The sequence below is a fragment of the Triturus cristatus genome, chromosome 6, assembly GCF_964204655.1.
Source record: "Triturus cristatus chromosome 6, aTriCri1.1, whole genome shotgun sequence".
Taxonomy (NCBI): domain Eukaryota; kingdom Metazoa; phylum Chordata; class Amphibia; order Caudata; family Salamandridae; genus Triturus; species Triturus cristatus.
Window position 1 is genome coordinate 584,546,928 of NC_140589.1, and position 15,796 is coordinate 584,562,723.

Genomic DNA, 15,796 nt, shown 5'->3' on the forward strand with positions numbered 1-15,796 from the left:
TTCTGTTATGTCTTTACAATATGTGGTTCATCAAAATCCTGGCCCAGAATAATCCATAGATTCCGTAATTCTAAAAGAATGAAAAGGAGAGGTTCACCACCATCCCACCAAGTGTTCTAGTATACTGCTACAATAAGGGACCTGGGAGGCGGTAGCACTGACTCACCATGTTTCGCGCATCCGTTCACTTCCTCGTAAACGGCGCACTGAATTGGAATTCCCTTAAATGCCAGTTCAGTCTGCCTGGCGTGGGGCGTGCATACGCTGTGTTGTGCTTGCAGTCGCTGACTGCTGCCGCCATGTAGTCCCAGCTTGTCTGCGGGGGCAGCATTTTCCGCATTATTATGAATTTGCCATGTTAGCCACATAATACATCATCTTCTGAAATAATTTGCAGATTTCAGCTAAAAAATTAGTTTCTAGCGCAAATGGATCAAATGTTACTTAAAGCGTAGGAAAACATGTTGTTGTGCAGTGGAAGGCCCTTTGCACAGATTTACTGGCCACCTTTCCGCTGCTTATTTCTGCATTTGGGCGTCAGAGTGGTACTAATGAGGTGAAATATTTGCCCAGAAAGTGTTAACATATGTAAAAATACCAAAATAATGAGGTAATACTAAAACACTGCAAAATCTGTCTTTCTTTGCTGCATCATTTACTAAACCCTGACATATAATTTGACTCTCATCTGCTGCATAATTCCAGTGGTCCTGATTATTATTCACATTGGCATACGGGTTGTGGCAGGGCTGTTTTTTTGAATATATGCAGCTCTGCTCTTATTGTCTGTTTTCAAGTGATCTCTTCCATTGGCTATCTTGTGATATAGATACAGAGGCTTGCTCTGTATCATTGTTACTGATTGAAACTTCTAACTGCAGATTCCTGCCCTCACTAAATTTTGGCAGACATTAGACTGGGTCCGGAAACATTTTGCTAGCAATTCCCTCAAACGTCATTAGATAGCATCATGCTTCTCCTTGTCGGATATCTTCCCGCCACAGAAGTGACTACAGGGTTTAAGCTGTGTGGAGACTGTCATTGCTAAATGTCGGTGACCGACTTCCATGATGTCTGTCTGTGGTCTCTCAGATCCTAACGGGACTCGCTGTGTAGGTGCTGTGTGAAACTTTATTTCAAGGCCATCTAAGATCGTAAAGTGAAACTCGCCATTGTCAAACTTAACAAAGTTGAGAAAACAGACTCAGTCAAAGTGGAGCGTGCGGGCGCACTTCCACAACCAGTCAGCGAGTTCAGGTAGGTCAAAAGAGCACAACGGACATTTGGCTTTTATTGGACTCTAATGTCGTCCTGCTGGGAATCATGGATACCCCAGGAGGGCCATGGAGTACTAGAGCACTGGTTGCCGTGGGGTACTTGATGGTGAGGAGAGACCTTGCCCGACACTGGAGAGACTTGAGCCCCCACAATGACAGAATGGATTAATGGGATGAATGTATGTGCTTCAATGGAGAAACTGGTATACAAAGCTCGAGGGGCCCACAAGAAGTATGTTAAGATGGGAACTTTGGACATAGTCCGCTGACACAATGGAGTGAATATGTACTATGTGGCTACAATGCAATTGGAGGGGATGGGAATGTATATTGGTAATTATGATGCGAAAGATTTTGCGGGAACTCGGTGGAGCGACTTACTGACTGCAGGCACAAGTTTGTTTCTTATTCACTGTACTGCTACTTGCCAAAAGCAATAATACAATGTGTTCTAAAAAAAAAAAAAAGCACAAGAGGTCCAAAGATGGGTCTTTATCATCCCGCCACTCCCACCACTTAATGTCGCATGATGCCAGGGCACCCCTGGGCCACAGAGTCTTTCCCCTACTTCGGAGCAGATCCTGATGCGCAATGACCTTTCCAGGCCATCGGCGAAGCCACAAAAGCTTTGAGAGGTGAAACAGGACTTAGACACCAATTTTTGTGCTCCACTGGATCCCTTTGGTGTGCCTTTGGGCCCCAAGCTTTCAGGGTGGCCTTCAGTTGGGTTATAGCTGAGTGGTGCATTCCAGTCACCAACTATGTCACTCGGTCGTGTTTTGAGGGAGATCTCTTGTCAGGCATGGCATTACAGACTTTGGCTCTGATGCCGCCCCCAGTGCTGCGACTGATGCCCCCAGTGCTGCGACTGATGCCACCAACCTGAGCTCCGATGCTAGATCTGACGCCAGAGGTGAAGCTGATAGTCTTATCGGACTCTGAAAACCATTTTCCTCCACCAAGACAATGGCAATATGCCCATCCAACCCAGAGGGGTACGCTCCTCACCATGATGATGAGGAAGGAGGCAGCTGACTACACTTATGGGGACCCTGATGTTGAAGGCAATCTGTTTTATGAACTGCAAGATGCCCGTGGTCTGGACTCCTCTCCAGACATTGTTCTTATCTTCCCACAACCAGCGATGGCAACTAAGGAGTTTGCCTCCTTTGCGAGTTGGAGGTTTAGCTCTCACTGCCCTACAACAGAAATAAAGACAAATGTCCTAATTGAGGTCCTTAACTCAGGACAAACCAACCAAGAACCTCTTGTGCCTTTCAATGTATTAACTGATGGGCACCTGGGCAAAGCCAGGATCTTGCATTCCGGGATCCTGAGTTCCTACTTTAGCACACTACCCTGAAGAGTCTAGTGGTACAAGCATCTACCTGAACCCGAATGGTTTTCCCACCGCTCTGCCTGACGGGAAATCTAAGTGAATGGAAACATTCACTAAACATATATTCTCTATTACCAGCCGCGCCCTCATATCCGTCAACGTCTCCTGGGGAGATATTTGCACGTGTTATGGGGGAGAGTGGCAGAAATCTTGCCAGCTGTCCTAAATGATATCCGGCCAACCCAGCAACAAATGATCACAGTTGGCCAGGACACAGCGAAATACTCCATAAGTTCAGGCTTGGACACGACCTGGATAGGGCATACGTGACCAGCGTGGTGCAGATAAACCACTTCTGGATTTGCTCCACAGGTTTTCATTAGATGTCCAACATTTCCTAATGGACATGCCCTTTGATGGCTCTTGGATGTTTGGAGTGAGGGCAGACTCTGCCCTGGAAAAATTCAAACAGAGTAAAGCCACTGTTTGCTCTATAGACCTAGCTGCACCTGTTCGGCAGATCCCACAATAACCCCACCCTTTTTGAAGTTTTGGCAAGGGATACCAGCAGCAGCATCAATATGCACCTCTACTGCAGCAGGCCTCCCACCCCTTTCAGGGTACAGGCCAGCCTCCGAGTTGCCTAGGGGCGACATCCTAACCAAACCTCAGCCCACCTCCTGCAGCTTTTGCAAACCCACTCTAGACTGTGCTCTGCAGCTCACAATCGCCCAGTGGTAGGATGTGTCACCTTTTACCTCCCCAGGTAGCGGAGCATTACATATGACCAATAAGTGCTGCAGTTCGTGGACCTGATTATTCCTTACCTGTCTAGTCCCACCCACCCGATTTGCCACCCACACCGTAACACTCTCCGGAGGACCACTTGTCCATACTCTGCAAAGAGGTTCAAGCTGTCTTGCACAAGGTAGCAATAAGAGAGGGTCCCTGAATCAAAGATCGGGGCTGGCTGTTAATCCTGTTATTTCATGGTCTCAAAAAAGGACAGAGGCCTTTGCCACATTCTGACTCTATGCCCTTTGAACTTCTTCCTCAGTAAGGACAAGTTCAAAATGCTTACTCTAGCCCGAATTCTGTCTGCCCTGGATTCGGGAGCGTGGATGGTGGCGTTGGATTTGCAGGAGGCCTATTTCCACATCACTGTCAGGGCGCCCTCAAATGCCACCTGCAGTTTCAGGCGGGTCACTAGCACTTTCAGTTCACCGTGCTGCCCTTTGAACTTACCAGTGCACCTCGATTGTTCAGAAAGGTGATGGTGGTAGTTGCAGCCCATCTGCGGAGGTTGTTAATACCAGTCTTCCCATACTTCGATGACTGGCTACTGAAGGCAGGCTTACCTCAAGCAGCCATAAGTCAACTCTAGACGATGGCTAACATTGTGACATCATTGGGATTTTCCATCACTGTGCCGAAATAACACCTGACTGGATCCCCTTCATTAGAGTCATCCTGGACACTTTGCTTTTCCAAGCCTTCCGTCCGCCTCAATGAGTCTAGAACATTCAGACTATAAAACCAGTGTTCAAACACTTGACCTGGGTCTCAGTGAAAGTGTCTCTGAGGCTTCTCCTGCTCATGAACCACACCAGGAGGCACATGCATGCTGTGCAGTGGGATCTGAAGTCTCAATGGGCTCAGCACCACGGGGACTTAACATAGTCTACCCAGGTGTCAAAGGAGATTGTGAACAACCTACAGTGGTAGATGCTCATCCAATATTGGATCAGCAGCAGAGCCATCTCCCTACCCCACCCAGTGGTTTTGGTTGTGACTGATGCATCGTTGCTTGGTTGAGTAGGCTCCCTTGGAGAGGTGGAGATAAGAGAACTCTGGTTTCCGACGGTGGCTCGCCACCACATCAACTTGTTGGAGTGGCAAGCGATTTGCTTGGCGCTGTATGCATGGCTCCCGACTATCAATGGGTAATGGTACAGGTTCTCATGGACAACATGACTGATATGTGGTATTGCAATAAACAGAATGGCATGTAGCTGTGTGCCCTGTGCAAGAAGGCTCTAAATCTCTGGAAGTGGCTGACTGTTCAGGGTATGTCCCAGATCATCTAGCACCTGGCAAGATCTTTAAATACAAGTGCAGATGAACTCACCCGACATTGTCTAGAGGACCACGAATAGCAGTTACACTCAAGGTGGCACAGGTTATCTTCCAGCCCTTGGAAGAACCCTGGCTCGATCTGTTCGCCACCATAGAGAACGCGTAATATCAATATTTGTGCGCATTGGGGTTCCCAAAGTTGTTCTCCCTCTGGGATGCCTTCTGCCTGCATTGGGGATTGGGACACCTGAGCTCCTTTCAACCCCTACCTCTCCTGCCCACAGTGTTGAAAAATATCAAGCAAGGCCGGAGCCCAAGCAATGTTCCCTCTAATTTATTTCCTCTGTGTGTGGTAGTGTAGGGTCTCGCTGCAGCCATGGCTATGTGCGCCAGGAACCAGACCACATTTGTGTGCAGCGCCAAATATCACTCCAAACTTTTGCTTAAAACCCTAGCACCCCAGCTCTGTTAAGAAGAGAAATTTTATTCCTATGTCTGATGCAACATTTCCTATACATTGATTTCCACACTACGATTCAGTGTCTCTGTGTAATGTGTATGCGATGTAAAGTGCTTAACACCTTACACTGGTATGAGTGGCGCTATTAAACAAAATAAATATGAAAGAGAGAGGGGTTATGGAGACTTGAGGGGCACTGTTAAAAGTTGGTAATGAGAGTATTTGTGGCGGAGGTGGTCATTGAGGTGCCAACAAACATTGTCACAACCGTCGCCACCAGCACTAGAGCAGGCCCTGTTCAAATGGCTCTAATAATAACAGTGAAATTATGAAAACGTCCCACATTGCAATTTGAAACCTTGGCAGCTATGCTGCTGCATTTCTTTTCTTAATAGGTTTGGGCTGCGGGTGATTGTGTGCATTTGTTAAGTTTTTCGTGTTAATTGCAGCTCATGATGGGTGCTGCGATTAACATGAAAACTTTAACAAATGCACAGGGACATCATAAGGATTTTGAGTGCCCTAGGCCAAACTTATTTCTGGGGCCCCTGATTAGACCAGCTTTATATTTATGATCCAATTTCAGCTTTTCATGTCCTTTTTGGCCAGGTCACCGACACTGCAGAGGCACACTGGTCCAAATTCTGAATGTGCTTCCATCTAATATTCAGGGATAGTGGTATGCATTTTCAAAATTGTAACATAGCCTGAAGGAAAAGGAGAGTAGATTAGTGAGAAATAGGATTTAGTGGCGGAGAAAGGGGGAGAGAGGAACAAAGTAATAAAAATATCAGGGCGCAACGACGAGAAATGGGGAAGGGGTAATGGAGAAATAGGTAAGAGAGGGACGGAAAGAGAAAGGCAGCCAGAGGCTTTGGAGAACTGAGAGGGAGAACGGAGAATGGAAAACCGGTAAGAGAAAAAACAAAGAACAGGCAGTGAGAGGGAAATGGAGACAAGAATGGGATGGGGGAGAAGGGGAAAGTGGGTAAACGTGGAGATGGGACTGATATGAGGAAGAAGAGAGGGAGACGGCGAGAGCAGGTGGGGATGGAAGAAAAAAGAACTAAAGATATGTCAGAGAAGACAGCGAGTGTGGTGTGGCAATTCTTCAGAAGTAGCGTCTCTGCATATCGACGTTGGGGGTTCTATAAGGAGCCTTTTTCGCCATCTTGTCATTTCTAAACGCTTTCTCTATGTAACCGTGCTCACCTGAACTAACTAAAAAGGATGGAAGGCTGGTTAGGCCTTGCCAAGATTTTTAATCTTGCCAAGATGCAGGTCTGAGCAGATGGCAGCTGTAAGTGACGGATCCATCTGTCGGGAGTATTCTCTTCACTAACACTTGTTTCCCTTCTCTTTTTGAAACTCATGGGCTGCAACATTGTCGTGGTGTCACCAGGGCTTTAAGTGGTAGCTTTTTCAATAGTATATACAAGCCATAGTTGCTGCTTATTTATCTTAATCAACTAACAACCACTGACAAAGCCAATAGTCAGACTTGTTGTAGGTATGATGTTACTTGTTGTATCATATATCTGGATGCAATGACAGAAACAGGAAAATACCAGTTAGGGGGCACACTATGCCAAGCACAGAAAAGTTTAAAAAGTCACACAATCACCCTGCAGCCCAGCTCTCTTAAGAAGAGAAATACAGCAAGTCTACAAACACGGCGTGTGCTTTACACGCCATGTTTGTAGAGTTGCTGCATTTCTTTTCTTAATAGAGAGCAGCTGCAGGGTGATTGTGTGCCTTTGTTAAAGTTTTCAGGTTAATCGCAGCGCCCGTCTAGAGCTTCAATTAACAAGAACACTTCAGATGAAGTGAAACAGGATGACTAGGAGTGGGCAGTGCGCTTAGAGGCTTTTATAGATGAGAAAAGTGATCACTGAACTGCATTGCAATTTTCAAGTCCTTGAAAAATTACAAACTTAGACCAACATTACAACGCTGACGAGATCTGTGAAAACCTGCATCATCACTGCACTGATACATCACCTAGTTCTTTGAAATGCTCAGGCCACATATCATCATGCATAAAAAACACACTCTTTCTAGCTGTCAGTTTCTCAAGACAATAAGAGAACAATAATTAAGACCCTAAAAAAGACTCTCCTCCTCCACAGCTCGAGACTACTGTTACCATCATCAGTGTCTCACTGGGTCAAGGTTCACCTATTCTATTCTTCAGACTTGCCATAATGAGCACCTACATTAAAAAAATAGAGAAATACCACAAACATTTCCCCTTTCTTCCTTCCTCTGACCCCATTATCACCCTACAATTTGAAAAATATTTAGAAGCAAGCCAACTGTTGAATTCCCATTAGTCACTTTTCTGTCCCAACCACTGTACGAAAGCTGCACCACTGGATGTATGGCAAGCTCCTATCACAAGACAGTCTGCTTAACCTGATGAATTTCAGAGCTGAGTTTTGTACAGAAGTTCACCCCCTTTCGTCCTGATATATGCAAGTACAAAAAAGGGAATCTCATTAACAGTTAAACTGCTTCTTGTTAAAATGTCACATTTTGTCTAAAGGGGTTGTTAAAACTGTACTACCAGCGTGACCATAACAGACACTCAAGCAAGTCTCTGTCATTGGCAGCCTCATCACAACTAGAAAGATGGCTGGAGAGTTTAGCTGTTTTCAAATTCAGATGGATTTAATTTATAGAAGCCATTGTTGCTGCGTTTTTATCTTGTGCAACTAGCAAGCACTTACAAAGTCAATAGTCCGACTTGAAGGTATGATCAGGGCTGTTAAGTGGGCCGGGTCTCAGGTGCTGAAAACTGGCAGTTTTTTAAAGGGGGCCTTGAAACTGATCTCTACCACGCTCTGTTTTGTGCCCTGGCACAGGCGGTCCGTTTTTTTACAGACTTCAGTGAAAGTAGGCACATCGATGTGCGTGTGCTCACACTGCTCACTTCTCACGAATAGAGAAGTTAGGGCATGACGTCATGCCTTGTGAGCCTTTTAGAGGAAGGGAAATCCTTTAAAGAGAGTCATTTTGTCTCTGGATTTCCCTTCTCTTTTTGAAACTCAGGAGCAGCAAAATTGTCGTGATGTCACCAGGGCTTTAAGTTGAAGCTTTTTCAAAGTTACATACAAGCAAAACTTGCAGCTTATTTATCTTATGCAACTAACAACCATTGACAAACCCAATAGTCCTGACTTGTAGGTATGATGTAACCTGTTGTATCATATATCTGTATTCAATGACAGAAACAGCAAAATACAAGTTGGCAGTAAACTATGCTAAGTACAGATTTTTAGCTTATGTGTCTTAAGCCACGCCCTTAATTACACTGGCCAGGCCCCTTTCGAAGACCCCCCAGATTTTTCATCCCACTTAAAGCCCTGGGTAAGATGTAACTTGTTGTATAATATATCTGGATGCAATGACAGAAACGGAAAATACAAGTCGGGTGGCACACTATACATAGCGCAGAAAAGTGTAAATAACCCCACAGCTGCGCTCTATTAAGAAGAGAAATTCAGCAAGTATACAAACACGAAGTGTGCTTTTCACTCTGTGTTTGTAGAGTTGCTGCATTTGTTTTCTTTTCTGCACAACTTTAGCTAAAGGCAGCTTAATTTGTAAATGTGTTCCGTTCACTTGTCTGTTTCACAAAGCTCCACGGCTTAGGAAGAATTGAATGGAAGGAGGCCACTTATAAAGATTCAATGGCATTACCTAGGGCATTTCTACTAAATCCTGCCCCTTCAGCCACCAGCTCTTACCCTAAAGTACAAACAGACAAGATGATAAATACTGACCTAAGGGCAACTTATGTAGACTTGGCAATCGCTGTAAATAAGCAGTGTCCAGGAACAGCTGTATCCAGGCATGACAATGCATAACGCTCTCCTCCGTCCCTTAGTGCACAACACTGATGGCCCAGTGTGTTACTTAAGCCACCAGGATAACTAGCAGGAAAATGTAGAAATTAAAACAGCTGCCTTATAGTCCTCCTAGCACCAAGGACCTGGTGGGCAGACTTCACATGTATTGATGCAGAAAACGAGCTGGTGGCTCTCTGGCAACATCGAGTACAGTTGTTTCATAACAAGAAGTGATTATATTTTTCGCCACCTTTCTACTAAGGTATCAGGTTACCAAAATATTGGACCTACATTTTGAGGATCCATGCTCTATATTTTGGCCAGGACCACAATGGCCTCTTGCTCGGTCATTTAATACTTTATCCTCTACTCTATCTACCTTATGTTACACATTGCTTGAGGAAACACCTTTAGAGGACAAATCCTGTTAAGACCAAATCTTCTGATCAGTTTCCGATCTCCTATCAGAGACAGCACAATCCAGTCCTGTCAACCCTTGCTTGCTGGTTTCACAAGTTAGGTCTTTAAAGGGTTGCAGTGGTCATTTTGGCTCATTCCTTTGGATGTGCAATGAGCTCTGCAAGTTACACAATTAAATGGAAGAATGCTGAGTTTAAAAAAATGTAGACAAATGTGACAAAACTTCTGTATTTAAAATGTTGTGAAATGCATTTTTTTACTATGTAAATAAAAAAATTGCAGTAAAAATGTTTTTTCACTAAATAAAAAAAGGTTTCTGCTCCCACAATTAAGCTTATGTCACCTGACCTTGAAGCAAATGCGACGTTTGTAGAGGATCTGCATTTCGTCTCTTAATAGAGCACAGCTGTGTGGTTGTTATGTGCCTTTGTTAACGGTTTCATGTTAATGGCAGCGCCCTTCATGAGCTGCAATTAACATGAAGACTTTAAAAAAGGCCCACATTCACCCCGCAGCCCATCTCTAGTTAGAGAAGAAATGCAGCAGGTCTACAAACACAGCGTGTGCTTTTAAGTGATTCTAAAAGCACACGCTGTGTTTGGTGCTGCATTTCTTTTGTTTTCTAGTGGCTGCGGGCAGATTGTGTGCTTTTGTTTAAAGCATTCATGTTAATCGCAGCTCGTGACGAGCTCTGCAATTAACACGAATACTTAAACAAAATCACACAATGAGCCCCACAGCCACATTCTAAAAAACAAAAGAAATGTAGCAAGTGCTCCCTCCTTTGGAGGGAGCACTTGCTAAATGGCTCTTCCTCTGCAAGGTGGAAATGCCAGTTTTTCGCGCTGCAGCGGTGGCGTGAACGCTCTCGGGGATGTGTGTGTGTGCCACACACACAGCACTGCGCGCTCGGGGGCACCGAGGTGCGCGCGCGCCTCTTCGAGGGAACACTGAGCCCAAGTCATCCTAGTAGTAGTCTGAGCGAGACAAGTGTGGTACCTGGAACTTTTGGCCACGAGCACATTTTCTCTGATCTGGCTGCCCCATCAGGATGATATCCTGTTGCAGCAACAAGGCTAGATCCTGCACCGGAGCCTGCACAATCTCCACCTCCATGCATGGAGATTGAGCGGTGACAATTTATGGCTTTTGACCTTCCCCCTCAAACAGGTTTGGTGTTATCTTGGTAGCCAGGTGTCCATCCACCAAGGCTGTATATGTAGGTTGCTGGGAGAAGTTTATCGTTGGTGTTCCTCCCATAATATCCAACCTTTGTATGCAAATTTGTCTTATGTTGTCATGGTCTCTCTCTCTGTAGCCCAGCAAGGCCTTGCTGTGGCAACAGTTAAAGGTTACCTTTTGGCTCTCTTGGCCCTATTACAGTTGCCCGATCAACCATCCTGTTTCACTTCACCAGTTGTGATGTGGTTTTGAAGTGGTTCATCCATATGTTCCCATCAACACCATTTACACAACTGTCCCCTCTGTCTGCTAACCCTTGAGATTGCATCTCTCACTACCATAGAATCTGCGAGGCAACTCTGTGTATTGCAGGCGCTGTCTGCTGTACAGCCATACACCTAATTTTTCCCAGATAAGCTGGTCTTTGGCACAAAAGTAGCATTCCCGCTTTTCGCACAAAGCAATTGATCTTTGTCAAACTTCTATGCACCACCTCATCCCTCCAAGGATGAAGAATGACTCCACTGTCTGGACCCCAAATGGGCCCTGAGGTTCTAAATTGACAAAACTAGAGATTACCTACAGGATGGCCAACTTTTCATTGGTTTCTCTGGGGTGAAAAAAGGCAAAGCAGGGCGAAAGAGAACAATTTACCGTTGGATCGTGCTGTGCATTAAAATCAGCTCTGAGCTAAAAAGCAAATCCCAGAAGGATTGTGTGCACATTCAACAGAACGAAGACTGCTACTACTGCACTTGCACACAGTGTACCAGTTCTGAACATATGCCAGGCAGTTGCGTGGGCATCCCTCCATACATTCACAAAGTATTACTGCGGTGTGGCGGGACAGATACGCCACCCGATCATTCCTGCAGGAATTTCTGGTCTCAACCATTTTACAGACCCACCACCAGGGAGGTACTGCTTTGATATCTATTCACAACACGAAACTGCAGTTAGAAGTCTCTATCAGAAGAACAAGTTAATTACCTGCGGCGATGCCTATTCTGGTAGGGATTCTATCTAACCACAGATTCCTAAATGATTCTCGCCGTTCTGTGGAATGGTCTCATTCAGTCCATTAATAAGATCCCAAATCTGGAAGTCTACACACTGCTGTATTCTGATTTCAGTGACTCTATGTCCGACAGCGTGGACAGGGATCAGAAAGAAACTGATGTCAGCATGCAGATGTGGCGCATATATGAGGGCCCTGACATCACATCTGGGATGGGACCGATCCGAGGCAAAGCTGCATGTCGCCATCTGATGACGCACAAAGGAATTGCTAGCAAAAAGTTTCCGGATCCAGTCTGACGCCTGGGGAAATTCACAAGGTGAAAAGAAATCTGCAGTTGTATAGAGTCTCTGTCAGAAAAAGCGTTACCGCAAATAAGTATCTTCTGCACAATTTCTGGCTGTCCATCCTCAAACAGTATGTTCACAATTTCTGTACATCGCAAGTATGTGGATGTAGATAGATGCACGTAGTGCTTGGGGGAAACAGCCATTACAACGCGGTCAAAACCACATATGACCATTACTTCAAATCTTTTACAGTGAACATGCCTTTACCACGCATGTCCATTACCACAAATCCTTTACCACGAATATGCCTTTACCACAAATTTCTTTCTAAAGGCATGAATGGTAAAGGCATGAATGGTAAAGGCATATGCGTCATTTTTATAAGGACATGAATGAAAAAGGCATAAAGTTTCGGGTAACAATATAATACAATTCATCTGATGTAATTTAGCATCTAAATCGGTTCAGTGCACAGTTGAATTCGTAATGCAGTGTCTCTGGGTTCAGTAGGAGGCGCTGTATCACCAGTAACTGCCATGAAAAGCCACGACACAGCGCTGGAAACTACAGTAGCATGAGAAATGCACTGGCATCTACCTATGTAACTGTTCAATTAAAGTGATAAAACAACCGGCTCTCTCAAATAGACCAGCAATGCATTCAGGAGGTGCGATTGTGCATGTACCATGTGAAAAAATGCGTGATCGCACACCCACAGACACACTTTTTGGATTTGATTGTGACGAAGTCTGTTTCTGTAGTCAGTTATGTGTCGATGTAACCAGTGTTTGTGCACGATTAAATGTGTGCCAATGTTTTTCCATAAGGCAGTTTACATGTTCTTGCGTGTTTGTGTGTGTTCAGCTTTGAGTGACTGTGTGTACTTGTGTTAATGTTACGAGGTATGTGGTGATTGGCTTATTGTGATTAGTGTAATGTGTTTGCTATGAGGCAAAGGTATGTGTTGACCTATTGTGCATTTGATTTTGTGGGTCGGTGGGTGTTGTGTTGGTACATGTATATATGCCCGTAGATAGGTGTCTGTGGTTAGTAAGTGTAAATAGGGATGTAAGTTAGTATATAAAGCCGGTGGGTATGTTTGTGGCTGTGTCTACATATGCATTGGTAATTGTGTTTTCTAGTATTAGGGAGTATGTATGAAGCAGATATGGGGATAGTACATTTATACCATGTATATGTCATTATCAACCATGCTTTTAAAACAAAAGTTTTGTGGTAAAGCCATGCATGGTAAAGGCATATGCGTTGTAAAAAGTTTCATTATAAATGCATGCGTGGTAATGACGCTTGCGTTGTACTGATGGCGTTGTAAAGGCATGCGTGGTAGTTGCATGCATTGTTCCACCATACACGGTACTTAGAACTGCACAATAAAGCTCTACCTAGATTTTAATACATTAATTTGCTAGGATTGATTTTTAGACATGTTTTGCCTTGTTTCCAGCACGAGTTGCCGTGGCACAGAGTAGTTCTCTCAATCTGTTTACAAATCGCGATGCTGAACTGGAACAACGAGCCATGTTGCTGAAGAGGTTGGCCTTTGCCATCTTTAGCAGTGAAATAGACCAGTACCAGAAGTTCCTCCCAGACATACAAGGTAAGAAGCCAACCTTTGTTGTTTTTAATATCAAGGCCGGTAGAGAGACACTTTGTAAAGTAACAGTGTAGGGGTGTATTGAGACACACAAAAGTACATTGATGATCATGAATAATAACTAGACCAGGCCTATGGGGAGGCATAAGATGTTAGAGTCTCCCTTGATGACAACATTTGAGGCATGGTTATTCTGGAAATTACTAATATAGGTAAACCAGTTATGCAGAAAACTAGTTATACATTGCAATATACCCATTTTATATCAGCCATTGAATGTGCTGTTAAGTTACAATTATGCCGATAGCTTTGTCACATGCAGATTAAATGTAAATGTTCTGGTTTGTTTTGGTAAAGGACCTAAGTTGAAACACGTTGCCATATATGTAACAAAAGGGGGGGCACTTGCAAATGTACGTGATTGATTTTTTGACTCCCCTCTTCTGTGACACTGCTCTTATACATTATATGTCTTGAAGGGATTAACCATATTTGGTTCATATTATATTATAAGAATTTATGCATCAGAATGTACAAAGCTTCAGAAATTAAACATGATTATTAAAAGAAATACATGCAGTTGACAGATGTCTAGAATAGGAATGGGAGGGGATGGGTATTGATACATTAGGAACGAAGAACACACAATCTTGACCAGCAACCATTATAAAATTAGAAGACAATTGATGGATTCCTTTTTTATGTGGATACAGGTCCCACTAGAACATACAGTCCTCCTAGAGCATACATTCTTGGCAGCAGGATCCAGCATTGGATTAGAAGAGGAACATGGGTAGTTAGATTTGTCCATATTGGCTGATGAACAACAGTTCTCTTTTTACCCATCTGAGTTTGAGTAACTTCATTTCTACAAACATGACGATAATGCAGTCATTGCTTTGATTCAGGGTTTTATTTCATGATTCCATTCCGTGATGCTGATACTCCTAATACTTTCATGTGACTCATTTATTTACATCTTTTTTGGCACAATCTGTTCTATCAGCCTGACCAAGATTTTATTTCAAAGAGTTTCAAATAATCTTGTAGATTTAGGCACATTAGTAATTATAAATGTATGATATCAGCACAGATCATTTTGCAACTCATCATTGGGATATGTCGCGCTTCAAGCCTTAAATTCTGGCATTCACCACTTCAACAGTTAAAAATATTAGCTATTTTTCATGTAGTTTAAAGAGTAATGAGTAATGTTCTGGCATATTATGTCAATACTTTAATATAGGTGGTGTCTAAAATTGATGTTTCTCTCTGTTGTTTTATATTAATCATAATTTTATTATGTTGCTTCGGTAACAACAATTATTTGGTTGTTGTCAGAGATAAGGTCATGTGACATCCCTTACTGGGAGGATTCAGGGTCAAAGGTGGCATGTCCCTTCCTGTGATGTCCTTAAGGTCAAAGTGTGAGTGATTGCATTTTGGGGAATGGACATCTGTGGATGTTGGGTCACCCGCCACCCTAAATCAGGCTCTGTGTATTTTTGTAAAGAGGTCATTAGATGATTTAAATCTGCAGTATCTTTCTCTTGTTAGAATTAATTTCACTCCTGTTTCTTGGAGGTTTCATAATGTACTAATCGGTTTGATATAAAGTAAGAATACACCTGTCAACAACATTTTCCTGAACAGAGATATCATGCCTGTTTTCTTCTTCAGAAAGACTAGTGGATAGCCTGCGATTGCCACAAGTTCCTACCCTTCACTCCCAAGTGTTTCTCTTCTTCAGAGTGTTACTTCTAAGAATGTCGCCGCAGCACCTAACATCACTGTGGCCAACCATGATTACAGAACTGGTATGTTATTTTTTGCGTAAAACAACTTAAACAAACACTGTGCAAAATGAAATATAAATGTAAATAATTTGAAGTTAAGGTATAAATTACTTATGCTTTACTGCAATTATGCTTCTTACAGTTAGCACTGTCTGAAATAATACATGATTTGTAATAACCTTTAGATGGCAAAAGTTTCACAATCTGCCTTGACCATAATTTCATCAGCAACAGTGTGAGGTCTTTTATGCCTGTAGCCTTTAACTTAATGGTCACTGAAGCAGAGTGATGCTGAAATGAGATGCAATACTTTGCATCCTACATCTTGAGCAACTGACCACCTCACCCACCACCATCACTCCCATACCACTGTTTGTCATTCAATTAAATAAATTATTTTAACATATCTTAATACAAAAACACCAAATAAATGCAGACAGTCAACTGCAACACACGAGCACCCAATGATTTA

At 43.5% G+C, this 15,796-nt stretch overlaps 1 protein-coding gene across 3 annotated transcripts in view; it reads left to right on the top strand.

The window, feature by feature from the left end:
• Positions 1 to 15,796, top strand: part of DOP1A (DOP1 leucine zipper like protein A) — a 1,047,530-nt gene that overhangs the window by 875,003 nt on the left and 156,731 nt on the right. For all 3 annotated transcript variants that reach the window (XR_014963003.1, XM_085611023.1, XM_085611022.1), the window contains 2 exons: positions 13,379 to 13,531; positions 15,209 to 15,345. Coding sequence is in view for 2 of the 3 variants with exons in the window: in XM_085611023.1 (XP_085467149.1) it covers positions 13,379 to 13,531; positions 15,209 to 15,345 (290 nt within the window). In the remaining variant the exon portion in view is untranslated. The remainder of the gene's footprint in view (positions 1 to 13,378; positions 13,532 to 15,208; positions 15,346 to 15,796) is intronic.